Source organism: Ischnura elegans, chromosome 13, assembly GCF_921293095.1.
Source record: "Ischnura elegans chromosome 13, ioIscEleg1.1, whole genome shotgun sequence".
NCBI lineage: Eukaryota > Metazoa > Arthropoda > Insecta > Odonata > Coenagrionidae > Ischnura > Ischnura elegans.
Window position 1 is genome coordinate 17,433,642 of NC_060258.1, and position 20,037 is coordinate 17,453,678.

The 20,037-nt window shown below is 36.4% G+C and overlaps 2 protein-coding genes across 2 annotated transcripts; both read left to right on the top strand.

The window, feature by feature from the left end:
- Positions 1-3,622: 3,622 nt before the first annotated feature.
- On the top strand, positions 3,623-5,488 carry LOC124170046 (E3 SUMO-protein ligase ZBED1-like). The gene has a single exon (XM_046548729.1). The coding sequence runs from the start codon at positions 3,623-3,625 to the stop codon at positions 5,486-5,488; it is 1,866 nt and encodes a 621-aa protein (XP_046404685.1).
- An 11,519-nt stretch (positions 5,489-17,007) lies between these two features.
- Positions 17,008-19,248, top strand: LOC124170047 (putative nuclease HARBI1). The gene is made up of 2 exons (XM_046548730.1): positions 17,008-17,037; positions 18,196-19,248. The coding sequence occupies exons 1-2, from the start codon at positions 17,008-17,010 to the stop codon at positions 19,246-19,248; spliced, it is 1,083 nt and encodes a 360-aa protein (XP_046404686.1).
- The last annotated feature ends 789 nt before the right edge of the window (positions 19,249-20,037 follow it).

Genomic DNA, 20,037 nt, shown 5'->3' on the forward strand with positions numbered 1-20,037 from the left:
TATGTATGTTAAAAATTTGTTATGTTATGTACACATGTTAAAAATTTAATGACATTATACTACTAAAAATGTTAAACATTGTTTTGTTAAAAACTAATCAAAATTTATGGTTTAAACATGTATAAAGAAAGATACATATATTTTGTCTTTATTTTGTCACATATATAATTTCTTTCTTCCAATACGAGAAATATCTCAAATGCAAACACGTTATATATTAAAAAAAAAAAATTTAATACATATATTCCTGTAATGTTAATGTGTATTTATGTATGTACTCTTGCTCCCTAATAATTTTATAATATGTTTTTGGCAATAGTGGAAACATTATTAGTGAGAATTCATGTTTGCTAATGTGATAATACATTTATTTTCTTTTTGCTTAAAGTTATAAGTTACTGTTACTACTCAGTTATATAAGTTTTATTATAACCTTTTCTGCTACCATTTCAAATCTCTGCCATTAAATTTCTTATATTATAAAAAAGTCTATTGTTAAAAAATTTTATTACATTATATTGCTAAAAATTTTAAACATTGTTTTGTTAAAAATTAACCTAAATTTATGGTTTATACAAGTATAAAGAAAGATACATATATTTTGTCTTTATTTTGTCATATATATTTTTTCTTTCTTCCAATACAAGAAATAGCTCCAATGCAATCACGTTATATATCAAAAAAAAATATTTAATACATATATTCCTGTAATGTTAATGTGTATTTATGTATGTACTCTTGCTTCCTAATAATTTTATAATATGTTTTTGGTAATAGTGGAAACATTATGAGATACACAATTTTAAAAGACAATGTACGACCACGAATAAAAAAAAAACTAATAGGCACCTGCTGACAAGCCTTGAAAGGCTTAGCGGGACCTAGACTTTTTTTTCACATTGTATTTCTTGTAAATGACATTTCATCTTTGATTAATGTTATCAATTTTTGTAAAATTTCTAATCTCTGCAATAAATATTATTATTATTAAAAAAAAAAAAAAAAATCCCTCTCTTATGCACGATAATGCCCATCCATGCCTGCGTTCTATACTGCACACGGATTTTGATGCTAACATTATCATTTGTACCACCCTTTCAACTGCTTGTGTATGGCAGGGAAAAGGTACTTCTAATACAGATCTTTCCGTAACAAGGTCTTCCAAGTTTTTGTTTGCCATCCCAGCTACTATTGGTGGTTGATTTACCTCAATTGGTTCACAGTCAACCAAGTCGATATAATTTTGAGCATCGAAGTTTAGAAAGATTTTGTGCTTTCCCGGCGAATGGACTGAGTGAAGAGTTCTCGGGATCGCCACCGGGTCAGGAACTCCATATCTGCCGACGTTTCGATTTCCGACTCGGTCATCGTCCTCAGGGCTGTGAAGTGTTCTTTTGATGGTTCTGAACGATAGTTCATTGCAATGATGCAGGCAAACAAACCAATGCAAAGGTCTTCTTAGGGCCATTTCCATTCTCCTGATTACTCCAGCATGGCTTCCGGTGTTAACCTCAGTTCCATCGCACACAATTGCTTGGAGTCCATCGATAATGATCAATCCCTCCCCTAGAAAATTCGTTATGGAATCTTAGAGCTTTGCTGACACATGGGGTGACATGCCATAAGTAGCGTGAACCGGGTTCTTGAACGAGAGTTACATGCTCCTCACCCATTGTTTTTCACTTTGATTGACTATAAATGAAAGCAGTCTTTCCTCTCGTCGAAGTAAAGAGCTTGCAGTTTAACAGTTCCCATATTCCTCCGAAGAGACGTGCGCAATCTTTCTCTTTCCCTTCTAACTTTGTACTTGTCAACAAAAAGTACATTGACTCCTTGAGTAACCAACCCGATATCTATTAGGTGCGCAGATGCAAGTGCTGCAGAGGTATGGTTTGACATGCAGAATTATTCACAGGATGATGCAAATCTTCGCAATTTCAAATTACTTACACTAACCTTTTTCCATGAAATCCTCTCCTTCACTTGCATCACATAACTCTCCGTTCAATGTCATTTCATCACCTGAGTCTTCCGAATAGAAGTGTTATGACAAAATAGGGTGGAACATTCGGGTGTTCCTTTCTTCCTTCTAACCTGCAAAGCCTCGTCTTCCTATTTTTGGTCTCCTGTACATCGATGTCGCCTATCTTCATTTTCCGTGGGATTATTTTCTACCATATGGTGACTTATTTGATAAGAAATGAAATTCAATCGAAATAAATATTATTTTACCTGCAATTTAGCCCCCAAAATGGAGTTTTAGAAATGTAGGCAAAAATGAGTTGTGTTGTGCGGGTGGTCTATACTCCAATTTTGTTGTTAATTCATAGACATTTTTGTAACTATAGATTTTGTCAAAAAAACATCAAATTTCATTTTTATAAACTATAAACATGTATCCACTCTTTGATATTATCCATTATCCCATATTTTCATAACGTTCGTCTTCATAGCCGTTTGATTCTGAAATCAGCCTGATTTTTCGCAAAATTTTAAACTTTAGAGCTCGGGCGGCAGTGGTTAATATTGTCCGATTTGAAAAAAACGTAGTAGGCGGAAAGTAGAGGTGGGAATTTCGGTTCATTTTGTGGATTCGGTTCATGGGATTTGATTCATGGCAATGATTCGGTTCTTTAAATCGTTCATAATGAACCGAATGAACCGTGTGAGTCTCGAATCCATGATTATCGAATCCATGATTCTCGAATCCATGATTATCGAATCCATGATTCTCGAATCCTTGTAAATCTGTCTACATTTCAAATCTTATGAGTGAATACTGTACTAAATCTGGGTGTCACAAAAAAATATTTTTCGTCATCACAAGATTTCATTCTCCTCAAAACTCCTTCCCCGAATCTCATATAAATACATTGTGATTATTCAATCGATTGGCTGTTATGAATTCTGCTTGATGAACATTTTCGCCGAGTATAAAAAGAAAGCAAGTCTAATCTGCAAGGACTGGTCATGTTATTTATCCTTCTTAAATAATAGTTGGCACTGCATTATACACGACATATTTCTGCTCAATATGATTAATTAATTAATTTTATTTTTCCGAATTTCAAATTTGTAAATAAGGACATTTAAACTTATTAAATGTCCTTATTTACAAAAATGAAAAAAAATTACCGAGCAATTAAAAGGATTTTTTTCTTTTTTATCTCTCAACATAACTCCACAAATAATTTTAGGTTTTATAGCGAGTAGTCCACTATAAAGACTATTTGATTCCTTTTTCATTTAATGCCATTACTGCATAGATGCATGAAGCAACGTTAACAGCTAGCACGCATCACCTGCATTCGAGTTTTCTGTTAACCGAGAATTAAAACTGGAATTTTTCTGGGAAATTACCGCCGCTCGAGCAATTTTGACCAAACGCTGAAGTCCTTACAGATCGCACTTTCTGAAAAGACGATCCTTATTGACTTCTGTATACATATATAATCCATTGCGATTACATATTAGGATTATTTTGGTAAGAGTATTGAGGCATCAAGTACTTAACTCTTTAGTATAGGTGATGAATAAGTGCCATTTATTGAGAAATATATAATAAATCAAATACGTTTATAGTTATTAGACAGGAATTCATGATCTTGAGTTTTTCCAGATGATGGATTCCAAAAGGAGAAGAAGCGAAGTATGGCATTACTTCCAAAAAATATCTGCAGAGTCAGCTGAATACTTGTTTTGTAAGCACCAGTACTCATTTAAGTCTGGATGCACCTCAAATTTATTCCGCCATATAAAATTGAAGCACCCATCTATCAGTCTTGATGGCAATGCCTCAAAAAGGACCTGCCATAGCTCCAATGAGAGTGGGGAGCAGGTATCACAAGTACCATCTACTTCAGCAGCCTCTGCGAGCTCCCTACCACAGCATCCTGATGTAAGCATTGATATTCCTCAAGGAAATTCCTCTGGCTCCACATTGCAAACAACAATGAAGCAGTATATTCACCGTCCATTAGCCTTGAAGACCAGCCAAAGTATTGATGAAGGGTTGGTGAAGTTAATTGTGTCCCAATATCTGCCATTTAGATTAGTTGAGCAGCCAGCATTTAAGTCATTCCTCCAGCTGTTGAACCCCAATTACCATCCACCATCCAGGAAAACTTTGGCCAATAATTATTTAGAGCTTCTGTACTCAAAAACAGCAATGGAACTTAAGGAAAAAATTAAAAAAGTAACTTTCTGTTCAATTACAGCAGATGGGTGGACTTCGGCTACAAATGATAGCTATTTGGCTGTAACAGCCCATTTTATTTGCAATGGGCAATTGCAATCGGCCCTGCTGGATTGCATCTATTTCACGGATAGGCATACAGCCACTAATATTGCAGATGAGATTCATCGCATTATTAGAAGCTGGGACTTGGACAGTAAAGTGGTGGCACTTATATCTGACAGTGCAGCAAACATGTTGGCTGCAGCTAAAATTCTAGGTTGGACACACATCCCATGTTTCGCTCACACCCTAAATTTAATAGTGCAAAATGCATTAGTAGAGGTCAAGGAACTCCAAAATAGGGTTAAGAAAGTGGTGGAATTTTTTAAGAGGAGTCCTGCTGCCCATCACAAACTTGTGCAAATGCAGTCTCCCCAAGGGAGCTACCCCACGTTGAAGCAGGAGGTGCCAACCAGGTGGAATTCCACGTACATCATGTTTCAATCCATTTTAAGAAACAAAGAGCCTCTATTATCCACCCTAGCTCTACTTAAAACAGAGGCAACATTAACACAAAAAGATTTTGAAATCACTGAAAAGTTATGTCATATTTTATTGCCATTCTACGAGGTTACCCTAGAAGTTAGCTCAGAAAAACATGTGACAGCATCAAAATTAATACCCCTCACTCAAGGCATGAAGAGGTACTTAGAGACCCTGAATTTTGATGATCAGGAAGAGGAGGTGTCAAAATTTTTGGCAAAAATTAAGAGTGAGATGGAGAGGAGGTTCTCGCATATTGAGGACATACCTCTGCTAGCCGAGGCATCCATGGTAGACCCTCGTTTCAAAAATATGGGCTTCGATAGTCATAAAGCTATCGAAAAAGCTAAAAATAATTTGATTAGAAAAGCAACAGCTGTTTCTCTCGTCGATGAAGCCCCAGGTACTAGCCAGGAAATTAGAATGGAGCTGGAAACATCTGGGTGTGTGTGGAAGCACTTAGATTCTCTTGTGCAACACAAAATCTGTGATAGGTCCCCAACTGCTGCTGCTATAACTGAATTGGATAAATATTTGAAGGAACCACATCTTCTACGACATGAAGATCCTCTTCAGTGGTGGTGCAAAAATCAAGGAACATTCCCAAGACTTTTCCTGGTGATGCAGAAAAGACTGTGCATAGTTGGTTCCTCTGTGCCATGCGAAAGAGTTTTCTCCAAGGCAGGAAACATCTTATCTGAAAGGAGGAGGAGCCTGAAACCTAACAAACTTTCAAAAATTTTATTCCTAAATTATAATCTCGATTAACCCTTTCCAGCCCAAGTTTTTTTAATCTATCAAAAAAAATTTTTTTTCAAATTTTTCGTTCACTTATACTCAAAGAATGATTTTATTTTAATTTGCACTATTTATCAGTATTATTAATAAAAATAAACACACGTTGCCTTTTGGCAACATTGGGCAATTGTGGTTATGTTTGCCTCCATGTTCCAAAAGTAGCCATATGGAAACATACTGTGATAATGGAATGGAATATAATATATTCTTACTGTTTATTGTAGTTTCTTACTTATTGCTGTTGTTTGTTAATTTACATTGGTTTAATTATGTATCCCCACCATACTTATCGAATTATTCTAATATTAATTAGAGTATAAGAAAATTACCTCTATTTTCTATGCTAATTGAGATGGCATTTAGAATCACATATAATTTAATTGAATCCATTTCCACATAAACAATACTTGGAATTTTACATGGCTACGCTACTGATTGTGTATATTATTGCTTTCCTTAGGGGACTTTTAAAGATTAGTTGTGTAGCGAAGGAGTGCCAAGGAAACACCAATAGATTCGGCGGATTTGAATCTTCGCCACAATTAATTCATTTTGAACGATTTGGATCCAATGGATTTGAATCTTCCTCACAATTCATTCATTTTGAACGATTTGGATTCAGTGGATTTGAATCTTCCTCACAATAGGGTAGTTTCCTTCATCAAAGAAAACGAAAGGCATTGATTGCGATTCGTTACCCACCATTAGTGTATTCATAATACACAAATTATTTGGTTTTTGAAATACCGGTTTAGACGAATGGCAAGGGTCAAATTTTATCCTCATTTGAAAAAGGCCAGATTGGCGCCCATGCGATTCCACTCCGCATGACGTCACAGGGACCTAGTTTCTACACGAGAGGATAGGAGTTATGCATCGTCTGAGGTTACCAATGCAAGCATGAGGCACAGAGCTCAGGGAAACATGTCTTAATAATCACCTATTAAAACTGGCTAATGTCGGAAAGTTTTCTTCGTTTGATAAGGTATTAATAAACCTTTTTTAAGCCAAGCGCTACCGTTCAGCAAGGTACTCAGCTATCCGCTAGCATCCTGCGACGTATCAGAGCTAAGCCTCGCCTCAAGGTCATCTCACCGGGCGGGAGGGGGAACCAGAAATACGACGTACGGAGATATTTCCCGACATTCATACTTAAGCGTCGCGTTTTCGCGCGCTTGAAAATTTTCACTTTTCATTTAATCGCGAAAAATAGATGTTGTCATTTAAAAATCTAAAAGCGCGAAATACGTACTCCAGGAGTAATAATCTTTCGATTAAGGCAATAAAAAAATAATAGGAAACCACCCTATTCATTCATTTTGAACGATTTGGATTCGGCGGATTTGAATCTTCAATCAAATCGTTCATTTTGAACGATTCGAGAGGAAAACGTGGATTCGATTCATTCGGTTCATGCCATTGAATCGTTCATTTTGAACGATTCATTCATGAACGACACAGCTCTAGCGGAAAGGCAGTAGTGTTTTTTTTTGTCAACAAGACCGCATGGGGAATGCTAAATCCATAGAGTTTATTTATGGCTAAATCATTACGTAAGTTTTATTTTCACCTCACCGGTTTATTTTTCTCAATGGTTTAAATCGTATAACTGTTAACTGAGTTCTAAATTGCAGTGTGTATATTGGAATGATTCAAATATGGTGTTGAAATAATTAATATATTAGTGTCTGTTTCATTTTGATGGTAAACATTTCTTTTTTCTGTCATACAGTCATTGGTGTCGATTCAATTAACAATCAGTAGTTTTCCAAGAGAAATATAGCTAAAGTTGCGGCTATCCTCTGAATTCCTTGATTAGCGATATTCTACATGGTAAGTACGTACTTCATCGGTGGTGGTAAATGTTTTTAATTTCCAGTTATACTTGACAGTATTTGATCATCTATCCGATTGTTATACTCAAAATATACTCCAATAATTAGTCTACGACAGCATTATCGTTCCTTACACCACTATTTATAACTTGATAGTGACCGTATTTATTATGCTAAAGTGTCAATTGATTATGGGTCCTTACTTTCTTAAACTGGCAATTTTGGAGAAAGGGGGGCACTATATCAATATTAATACGGTAATCGTGGATGTTTGAGTCCAAGTCTGTCCTTTATGTGAACATGATGTGTTCTTAGCTTCGGTGGTGGTTTTTTAATACTGTCTATTCTTTATTTCCTGAGTGTTATTGGCAATTTTCCAGATATAGTGACGATAGATGTGATAAAAGGCTCTGTCAACCAGTTCCCCTTTCTCTAGAGTTTTCGTGGAGCAGATGGTTTTCCCTCCCAAATTATCTTGAAAATCTTCTCCGACGGATTCATTGTTGTATGGGCCGCGTAAATGTTTCTCTCGTTTTGATAAATGATTTGCTTGAGGTATTAAAGTCGCATCGGAAGTTTTCTCTATTCCCTATCAATTGGGCACTGTTAAAAATGGTTGATAGTACTGCTCTCTGTTGGAATGGATGATGGTGACTGCATTAGGTAAATATGTTATCCTTGCTTCTAATCAGAATATCAGTGTATGGTTGGTTTACTGTGACGTCTACTTCCATTTTCAACTGGATTGTGGGATGTTGTTTGTTCGTGTGTTGAATTGTTGTTTGAATATCTGAGATACATGCTGCTTAATGAAAAATGTGTTGTGACATAACGATGAAAGTATTTCAGCTTCAGTTTAATGGAAGAAATTGCCTTTTCTCGAAATCTTACATTAAAATGTTTGTTGTTGTCAGCAAATGTGTGTGGATATAGCAAATTTGGTCTTAGTACCGTGGTTATGCATTATACTGAAAAGTATATAATCACAATAACCCATAAAAATGCTGTCGCTTAGTGTGTAGTGTATGTCCCTTTTATTCGAAATATCGTTTGCATGTGGCAGTAAAGATTTACAGTGCTATGGCCGGCTTCTTGTCCTAGAATTGTAGGCTATGGTCGGGTTGTATCGAATGATTAATTATCCACCGATCTTCACCAAATTTAGGATTCATGACTTATTTAACATTATAAACAATCTTAGCCATGGAAGAAAGCGCTAGCACAACTATTTAATTATGATACATACGGTACATATCTTGATTAAGAAGTGGCTACTTTTACGAGGAGGCAGTCATCTTGTTTTACAAAAGACGATCGTAAACAAAGAAGAGGCTTTTCAAACAATATTTGAACAATGAGTTTTGAGTTTGAATTTGAACAATGGAGATTTGAGAAGGATAAAAATAATGTTTTTTCACATTAGTGCCCAAACGGAGGATTGCCCGGGCGGGTTGGGTAGGACGGGTTGTACGAAAAGGAACGGGGAATCGTTTAATATCAATTGTATCGATAATCTTTTTTCGCAGGAGTACCCAAACGGAAGATTGCCCGGGCGGGTTGGGTAGGACGGGTTGTACAAAGAGGAACGGGGAATCGTTTTATCAATTGTATCAATAGTTTTTTCAATAATGTTTTGTTTACGATCGCCGTTTGCCCCCAGCTATCGGGATTTTCACCCTGCTAAGTGTGAGATTGTGCCACTTGCAGAATTGTTACCTTTTCCTGTCATTTTTAATTTGCGAGGTGGTTTTTAAAACTGTTTTTAGAAATACTTATTCCGTCTGGATCAATAAATTATGCATGAATATCTTAATAACAAGCATAAATATCATTGGTGAAAACAAGTGGTAAAATAAATTGTCACTATAAGTAAAAAATCTGAAGATTGTTTTGATAAAGCTCTCCTCAATCTGCTCTCCCGTCAACTAATCTCATTATATTTACCTGAGTACCTTACCCTGTGCGAGTCATTGAGGGCTTTAATTTGCTTTTCTTAGTGAATCTCACTTGTCTTCCTTAGGACTTCCCCATGTAATGATGTGGCTGAAATTATTCCATGTTTTCCTATTGGTTTTCAGAAGATTTCTCCTTTCTCCTAATCATCTTGTTACTTAGACATTATTTAACCTTTATTATTAATTTAATTCAGTTTAATGATGTCATATTCATTTTTTTATTTGGCACCACATTTTTGGTACAGTGAAACCTCGATATAACGACACCCCACGGTGCACTAATAAACACTCGCTATAGCGAATTGTCGCTTTACCGGAGGTGGAGCAAATAATAGCCAATATACCTGTTGCAAACAGATATACAGGAACAGGAGTGGTGCGGCGACAGATAAACATCTATCCGATAAACGTAAGCATAAATCCAGACAAAAGGCGATGTTTCTTTGCATCACTAAATTTCCTTACTCAAATAACGACTAACTATTCAAACAATTTATAAGCGCCACACCGAATAAAAATCATGCAAAGCATTGTTTCGTCAATCATTATTATTATCGAACGACAGTTTACCACATAAATTTGAGACTGAGCACTCCACTAACTTCATTTCTAACAGATCGCTAGCAATGACAGAGGTTAAGGAGTCTTGATGAAAGTCTTCCGGCGGTGAAACCCTCGCTATGGCGAGAGCCAACACCGAAAGGGTCTCGTAAAAACGAATTTTTTAACATGGTTATTATAGGGTCAATTGACGGTGCATCGGCTATCTCTCGTAATAGCGGGGGTGTCGCTATAGCCCGTACTCGCTTTAACGAGGTTCCACTGTACTTCTTATCTGGACTGTGCCTAGCTCTTGGTGCCCTGCCTAAAAAATTCTCATCTAACTCGAGTTATTTTCTTCATCTCTAGGTTGCCAGTTGTCCAGGAGTCTAGCCTGATCCAAAGTATATCAGAAGAACAGTTCCAAGTTCACTCCATATTGCAGCTGGCCTGGCGGTTTGGACCACAGAGAGGCTAACACAGGGTCTGCGCTGCGCGGAGTATTGTTGCAGTAAGATTTTTTCCTTCTCTACATTATTGCTTTTCAGTGGACAATTTAACCAAGGTTGCAACTTCCATTATGACTGGGATGATGGATGAGCAATAGCGGCTTATAATAATAATTATTGTATTCTACCAATTAAGGATTTTTTCCACAGAGTTCTTGGAAGCATTCTGAGAAAATCCTCTTTCTTCAAGCACTTCCCTCTTTAGTTCTCAATAGAGCCTACTCCCTTTCATTATATCTATTGTGATGGAACAGGAAACACCACATATTTTATAGGATGAGGTTTGTATCAATAATCCCGATTACTTTTGAGACACCAAAATATATTTTACACCTGCATGGCATACATGGATTTATCAAAATTAATTACACTGATAAAGACGAGGTGAACAAAAATGCAATAATAATATAGGGATGATATGACTCATTTATCCTCCCCTCCAAAAAAAGAACAATACGTGATAATATAGAGAATATGGTGGGCTAGGTTCACAATATGCCCAAATCAAGTCTATAGGCTGCTTGCGTTATCACACTGAGTAATATTTCTGACACTGAGTCAATAGTTTATCGAAAGATACGGCGCACCGGGACAGAGAGAGAGAACCGAAATTCTCGCTCCACAATAGGGAAGTGCACTAATTTTTTTTTATTGCTGAATTTGAAAGTTTAGCCTAAAAAAGAAACATTAGTATAGTCACTTTTATTTTCTGCATCTGGGGTATGCACTTTAAAACGTTTTGAAAGTCGGAAAATTTCATGTTGCGCTGAAACACAGTGCCTCCATCTTGATTGAGATGTGACGTCACAAGGCAGTAGTCACCAGTGGAGTATCGCTGTATTCTGTCGCCTTCTTTAGCGCGGCGAGAGTTTCCGGGAATCGGTGGAGTTTGCTTCCTAAAAATGCCGTCTAGTACCAAAAACATGAATTCAAAATAGAATTATAAAGGATTTTATGTTCCAAATTTCATCCTGACGTCGAAACAAAAGCCTGGAGAGATATTCATTCCCGTGCCTTAAGCACAAGCTATACAGAATAAATGGTTCAAGGCTGGTCCTGACTCTTACCTATCGATTATATTCTGTTTTGAAGATCATTTGAAGGTATTGTAAGATCAAATTGATATTTATATTATAATAATTTACTTAATAGGTACCTCAGTCACATTAGAAACTGTGTTGAGTCAAAATATAGCATCTTCCGCGTAGACCTACGTAATTTATAAACTGAAAGTAGTTTGGATAAGAATTATGGCGCGACTGTTTTTTTACACGACCGGGAAAAATGCGTACTTTGCCCATGATATGTGCATATATGATAACAAACGATTTTTGTTAAAATTTATCTTTATTTGTAGAAATTAGTACATTTATAGTTGATACAGATATAAAGGTACACGGCAGGTCGCGCGGCGTAATTTGTACTCCACTGGTGACGGGTTCATCTTGCTGATCTAAAAAATTAGCTACAATACCTCGAACTTTGAAAACTCGCAATATAGGCAGTCAAAGTACATTGTAAGAATACACGAGACCATTATAGCCCAGAATGTACGTACAATGTCGAAATCCTTGGTTTTCAAAGATTGATGTATTTTATACGCCAGCGCGCCCGGTCCGGGGTTATCAACTTTTATTTCATCCTATTTGTTAGTTGAAATTATATTTCAGAATGGTTCTTTTAGCACTGCTACTGAGGTAAACTGGTAGGTACTGAGTACAAGGTACTGAGGTATGTACTGAGTAAGTAAACTCCCTTTGGAGTAATGTGAATTACAAGTGTTCGAGATATATGGCATTTTATATTCGCTTTGTGTTCTTATTAATTATGCCTGTACGCATATTGTTGCTTGCCGCGAGCCTTTAATGGAATGTGCTCTTGAAAGAGTGGTTTTCATTTTTAATGTGGAAGTTGGTCAGTATAAGCAAAGAAAAAATTAACATTTTAGCGCACACCAACCCTTGTAGTCATCGTATCTCTGCGTTTGTTATGACACTGCTAAAATACCTAAACACCATAATGATGATAAACTTGATGCCGTATGATCATATGTAGACAACAAAAAATAACGCCATGACGTAGTCTTGAACCACGGTCCTTCGGGTGAGATCTTTCCTTTGAATCGTGCACGCTACCACTACCCCAACCGACCCATTAGGAAACTGCGGATATTTTAAATTTATATATATAACTTGTAAAAAGTAACGCATGAAAATTAATTAATTACAGCCTAACTAACGCCCTAACTGAAAAAGATGCAGCAAGGTACGCGGTCTCCCCTTGTTAGCCTTAACGTCTAGCATTTCTATGGAGCGTTGAACCTGTCCTCCTTATTCAAAAATTCAGTAACCATAAATACATCAAAGTTTGGTATACCATTTATAAGTCGTTGGAATTTTCCTTCTCCCAACCAAGATTATCTTTTCTTGAACCCATCCTGGACAGCGAACCATTGCAACAACCAGCCAGCTCGGAAATAAGGCTAACATCCCATGATTCTAGTTGCGAAGGGCGAACGTTCCGGCCGGCGTGAATACATACGCAACGAATAAGTCTTGCAGCAAACGTCTGAAATAGGTTTATTAGTTTGACTCGGTTCTTACAAAGAAGTTTTGGCATGATAAACGGCATTTTGCTAAAATATACCCAGCGAAAAATAAATGCCATCATGCATTTATTAAAGATTCAATGTGCTATTCGTACTACTCTTTCCAAACTTGAAGTTGACACTTAAATGAATATTAATATATTACGCAATGATGAAGTCGTTTACTCAAAAGAGAAGCAGCCACATATATATTCTGAAGATATTTTATGACAGCAAAAAACGGATACCCTCAAATTCTGTAATTTTTCTATGCAATAATAGTGGTAGAACTAAACGGTGTAGAAGCTGCCTTCTGCTACTGCCTTGTGACGTCACGGCCAATATTCAACATGGACACCCGTTTTAGCGGCCTTTGAATTTTTCCATATTTCAGACGGTCATCTCGAATCAAGTATTCACTATTAGGATTTAAACTGTGGTTTTACGACATTATGTTATTCTGAACTCCAATTTAAAAAATTAGTTTGGTGCATTTGAAACACTAGTGCACTTCCCTATTTGGGAAGTGAATAGGGGTCTTGGCGAACAAGCATGGGGACGGATCGCTAACTGCGACGTTCTTGCGGTTTCTGTAGGAGCAGTTAGCAGCAATCAATGAGGTGACGACTCGGACCCAAGTGTTGGCGGGATCGAGGGCTGTCTCCCTCCCGATCACTGGGTGTTGGTCTCGTCCGTTGCCCTTCTGCAATCACTCTCAGATTCAGGTGTACTTCAGAAGATTCTCGTCCTCCACCAGCAGTACTCCTGTGACTCCCAGGATGACAACAATCATGCACGTCACATCTCTCCCTTTCTCTCTCCATCGTCGACTTTGCTATCATTTCTCACCCCTAGGCTCTCTCTCACGGCGGCTATGTACCCATATGGAAGGGAATGACGCCCTAGGTGTGGGGTTTTAGTGCTGAGAGGGGGTTTCACTTCGCGTCTCACGTCGAGTGGGTCATCAAGTGGGTCTGCTTTGACCTGCATATCGCTCAGCAAAACACTTGTGAAGCACAGGTTCACAATGCCAAAGGCATGACATAATCTACCCACACTCACATTCATAGGCACGCACAGTCACATACGCGATCGTCTCCTGCTCGGATTATCGCACGATGAAAACAAAACACCAGACATATGGTCGGCATGTCACAATGCCCCCAACACGAATGAATTTTTCTTAGCGAGTGGTGAAGAGGATCACGCAAAGAAAAATGAATTCTTTTTGCTCGTAAGAAAGAAATTAAGAAAGAACAAATTTTGAAAGCAGTGGAACATAAACATATAGCGGATCCCTTTGCTCCTACAGTAAAACTTCGATTTTATGCACTTTGATTTTACATCAAATCTCGTTTTTATGCAGTGACACACAAATTCGGCCAGAAAGCATAGGGAATTGCAATGGTGAAACTTCGATTTTACATCTTTTCTTGATTTAATGCAGTTTTTCGATTTTGCGCAGCATAACTCCAGCCCCAAAGAGGTCGCTAATCTTGATTTTACGCAGTTATCTTTCGGCTTGTTTTGAAAATCCGGCTGGAGCAATATGAAGTTAGGTTATTATTTCGTCTCAATGAGTTGCAAAAATGAATACAGGAATGGTTGAAATGACGTCGCGCTGTTGAGCTTTAACACTAGGAATACCGGACTTGACACCCCTCCTAGAACTACCAAATGGAGTCATTTTGACTCCTACCTTATAATTGTTTATTTTTCCAGTTTATCTCTGTTTTTATTCATACATTGCCTTAGTTTATCGTTTTTGTTTTTATTGCAATATTTCAGATGTGGTTTTAATAAAAAATTATATTTTTTTAAAATGCGAGATTCGACAGTATTGCTTTGAAATTCTTTTTTCTTGCATTTTATGTTGTTTTAATATGATTTTCAGAGAGGAATTGGATAAAACAGCAAATATAGACATTTCAACACATATTATCATCATGTTTGAATGATCAAAAATATTACCTAAGCTACATGGAAGATGGGAAGATAATTAAATACAGAAAAAAATTGCATTTGATAAGCCACGCATTTGGCTAAGATGCTTTACAGTTCAAGCATTGTCGTTCATTTTAATTGCCCACACAAAGATTTTTGGCAGGTCATACAATTCCCAACAGATCGATTCTTTTTGCACTTTGGTTTTGCCTGGAAATATATTTTTTGCAGAATCCCGTTAGAAGAGCATTGGACACGCCACGCTTTTGTCGAGATCTAACATTAGTATCAGCCAACTCTGAATCGAGCTTTTTCAAAAGCGTCTTGCGCGAAATGTTTTAGGTACCTTGTCTCCTTGTACACTATCCATGAATACCTACTAAGGGCCGGTTGCAGGAATGATGCATATGTATTCAATAAAGTTATGGGACTCATAAGCCATAGCAACCAAACAATTTGCGTTGCAGGAACGTTCAACAACTTTATGAGTCCCATAAACCGTTTCATAACTTATCGGGCCGAATGAGCGGGGTTAAAATAGTTATGAGTTCCATAACTCTTGAAAATGGCGGACGACTAATCAGCTGGTTGGATGATTTCTGAGGTAAGAGTAGAATTTAGCAAGAGAAACTGATTTATAACATGCTCATAAAACCTCTAGCTATCATTATATTGCAGTGTTTTTTGCTTTTGATTGAGTTTTGTCATAATAGAAGGCGTGTGGCGTACAATTTGAAATAAATACTGTGAGAACTTCTTGTAACTTGCAATATTGCACTTGAATCTGCCGCGCTATGAAAAAAAGATAATCGACGAGTGCAAGCACAGATATATGTGAGTGCAAGAACGTATCAACTAGCATCGCCTGTTATTCGTCGTTTTTGTCGTCCGTGACACATGTGAAGGGATGTTATTTCCCTTAATTTAATTTAAACGGGTAATCTGTGTCCTGAATTGGAAATTCATTCTGTGGAATTGAGTTCTTTTGTATTGTACTTCGTCTGTTACCAGGTATGGGCAAGGCAAGGTTGCAGTATTTATCTAGCATTCCATCATTTTTAGATTTTAAAGATTATGATGTCACTCATCTTCTAATTGTAACGATATTACATATCCATGAGATCGTCACAGAGTTTTATGTTCACTTTATCGACTGTAAGTTTTACTATGAAGGAGAGCAAATAGTAAAATTCAGTCAGAGTGTAAACTTTGTGGTATGAAAGTTGTCGTATGTTTATTTTATGAACATTGAACATTAATTATCTGGGTCATCTCGAGTAAACTTGAAAAAGTGTATTTTAGAGTGTTCCTGGAGCAGAATTTTGTGATAGCGGTGTGTAATTGAGGGATTTCTTAATTTTATAGAAGCATTGAGGACAACACTGAAAACTTCCTTCATTATTTAAATTTGGTTTGTTTAAAATTCTTTTTTGGCCGATAAAGTTTACAATAGCAGAGTATGGAATTAATAATAAAATCATGAAAGAGTGATTAACCTGTAATAAACACGGTACAATTGGCATGAAATGTGACAACATATGTGATTATATATTTAGTCCCATCAGTAATTGCCTCAGCTACACGATAATAAAGTATTTTGTTTGGGCAGTGGCAAGTGCTAAGATGTAAGCAATCATATACTTATTTGAAGTAACTTAAATAGTAATAAATTCATATGTGTTTGACGGAGCAGCTACAATAATTCTGCTGTTAGAGAACCTGTGAGAACAGTGTACTGAAGGTGTATTTAGCGATTTTCAGCAAATTGGAATTCATTTGATTTCTATAGCTCCTGTGCTTAATAAAAAAATGATCATTACATAATTAGAAAGTAACCTTGTTTCATACTATCCATTGATGAAATTATCACAAATGTTCGAGGTCCTTAAATCAGCATTTCACTTTCAATTTAGTGTAATATACCAATGCCATGGTTGCATGGAACTTCTTCTCTTCAGAATAAAATAGCAATTATTATTGAATAATTGATTTTCTGTATAAGTTATAGTAATGTTGAGAGGTATTTTCAAACACCATGCCGAATTGTTGTGCATTCTGTTTTCGTCTTCCTTAAACTCTTCCTTAAAAGAAAAGTCAAACATATTTAAAAATACTCATGATGACTGGTAAAATCACATTCATCCAACAGGTTTGTAATGTTCCTTAGAATTTATCAGCACTTTTTCATGGTCTTCTAAAGATGATCATACAATTATATGTCTTAAGACATATAATTGTATGATCATGCAATTGCATTTAGCATTTATGATTGAAGGAAAAAAAGTTGCATAGAAGTTGGTGTACTACTATGAGGACATTAGTATTCATTCTTTTGAGTTGTAGCTACAACTGCTGCAATTTTGCCTGTGGACTTTCTTAATATTTTTAAGAGTAAATATTGTGATAACTTTTTATAATTTCAATTTTGGAGTGAATATCAGTAATAAACCACGTTAATGCCTCTTGAAATTGCTGTGATAGTTTATGGTTATGCTTCATGAATTTTCTGGTCGGAACATGTCACCCTAGTTACAGGATTTCATTTCCAAATATTTTCCCTCATAGCTTGTAATGCTGATTTAAAAAAAAATTAAAACATCTCCATAGCCATAAAAACACGGTTAACTATTGTTATCCCTTTATACCTATGTGCAATGGTGTAAGAGTCTTTAAGTATAAATTTACATACATAGCCTCAAATAAGTGGGCTGTGAATATGTAAGTAGGAAAGCTATCATGGAACCATAAGTGCTGACACGTAATATATTATAATGAACTCAATGATTCATCATCATAGATGTAATGGGGAGCCAATGTTGAGTTTCATGGGGAAACCAATGTAACCAGATGGGGTAGCCCATATTGTGTTTCGTGGGGTAGTCAATGTGGGGTTACAAGGAGTAGCCAACATTGGGCTATTATAGACTTTCATTGGCATTCCATGACCATTGAAAGCCAGCATTGCCATCTTGGTCCAACATCGGCCTAATGTGGTAGACTACTGGGGTATTACTAGAATTTTTGAGTCATGGATGCTACACATATTGGATCAGAAAAAATGAACAAGTTTCTTCAACTAGATAATTTAACACTAATGGACAAGTTTTTTCTCATTGAATATAGACATTGGAAAAAAATTTTAATACAAGCTTTTTTTAATTTAATTTAAAATTTGAATTTAAGCTGTTTTAGCACCTACATATTGTGACCTATGTTCATATAATAGTATATGGTAACATGTTTTTATGCTACTATGCATTGAATTTTATTGGAATATTCACTTCCTAAATATCTTATAATTTCATAGAATGGAGCGGAGAGTGAAGCATCCTCAACATCCTCTGATGAAGAAGTACTTAATATAGTGAGATTTGTACCAAGAATGAGAGTCATAAGGGAGCGACAAAATCCATTCCACCTCTACAATGATGAAGAATTTTGTGAAAGATTCAGATTGAATAAGAATTTGGTTATGGACATTCTGCAAAAAATTGAAAATAATTTAAAGCCACTGACTAGAAGAAGCAAGTCCATCACACCTCTCAACCAATTACTCATTACCCTAAGATTTTTTGCCACAGGAACTTTTCAAATAGTTGTAGGAGATACATTTAGAGTTCATAAATCAACAGTTTGCAGGATTATTAAGAAAGTAACACATCAATTGGCCCTCCTCCGTCCACAGTACATTTGTTTCCCTAAAAATGAAAATTTAGTTAATGTGAAAACAAAGTTTTTTAATGTTGCTGGGTTTCCTTCTGTGATTGGTTGCATTGATGGTACACACATACCAATTCAGTCTCCAGGGGGAGATAATGCAGAACTGTTCCGCAATAGAAAAGGCTATTTCTCCATCAACGTGCAGGTTGTTTGTGATGCAGACCTAAAAATCATCGATATTGTTTCCCGATGGCCTGGGTCCACACACGATAGTACAATTTTCAATGCTTCCTTTATTCATGCTCAATTAGAAGCTAAAGAGTTAGGTAGTGGTTATCTTTTGGGAGACAGTGCCTATCCTTGCAGGCCCTACCTAATGACACCCGTAGCTAATCCAGCCACAGCTGCAGAGCATCGATATAATTCTTCCCATATAAAAACAAGGAACATTGTTGAGAGGGCAATAGGGGTATGGAAAAGGAGGTTCCCCTGCTTATCACTTGGTCTAAGGACTACTATAAATACAACATTGTCTGTAATAGTTGCAACAGCCATTCTGAATAATTTGGCTATAATTCCTGATGATCATATTGATGATGTGGATGACTTTGGGGAGGCAGAAGATCAAGCTATTGAAGAAAACCCAAATGCTCTTGGGAATGCTATCAGATATACAATAATTGATACCTATTTTAATTAAACTTTGGTCGGACACCCCAAACTTACTTTCATAAATAAATGTTAACAGCCCAGTATATTGTATTTTGTTTGCTTATATTGCTTTGAATTAATTATATCACTACTGTTTGAGTTACATACTCATTTTCAGTAAAATAAATGACTGAAAATACATGAAGTTTACTTTTGCCATATGCAGAAAAAAATGAAAATCAATGATAAAATTACATGGGTTGTGTGCCAAGATGTACACTGGGCTAATTGCCTGGCAGAAAGGACCAAGCAATGAGTCTGACTAAAACGATTGCTAAATTTGTGTTTAGGAGTGCAGCATCTTTGTATTGGAGCCCCACCGATTCATGCTAAAGTTATAATGCAGCATATACCAAAGCGATATGAAAGCCCTCATTAGCATTCAAAATGCATTGCAATTGGTTGGCAAATAATGTTAAGGAGATATTGGGTTGGAATAGTCATGATTTATCATGGATAAGGATATTATAATTTGCAATTGAAAATGTCTGATAGTATTTTATTTTTAAAATCTATTCTAAAACATTGCTCCAAAAGTATGTAATGCATGCTTGATGAGGTGATCCACTCACAGCCCCATGTTCTAGCTCAGGAATAGGAAACTTTCATGAATTGACTGCTTGGCCCATAAACATTGAAGCAGGTAGGAAATATCCTCCACTCAAAGTGTATGGCACTAGATTAGTCCTTGGAACAATGATTCAAGTTATAACTCACATGGGCCACCCCTTAAAAGAGTAGGACACTTGTGATATTGAATGAAATTCAGTAGGAATTC

Coding starts and splice junctions, on each gene's coding strand:
- LOC124170046 (XM_046548729.1), top strand. CDS start 3,623: ATGGATTCCAAAAGGAGAAGAAGCGAAGTATGGCATTACTTCCAAAAA.
- LOC124170047 (XM_046548730.1), top strand. CDS start 17,008: ATGACTGGTAAAATCACATTCATCCAACAG. Junction 17,038..18,195: donor AAATCACATTCATCCAACAG/GTTTGTAATGTT, acceptor ATAATTTCATAG/AATGGAGCGGAGAGTGAAGC.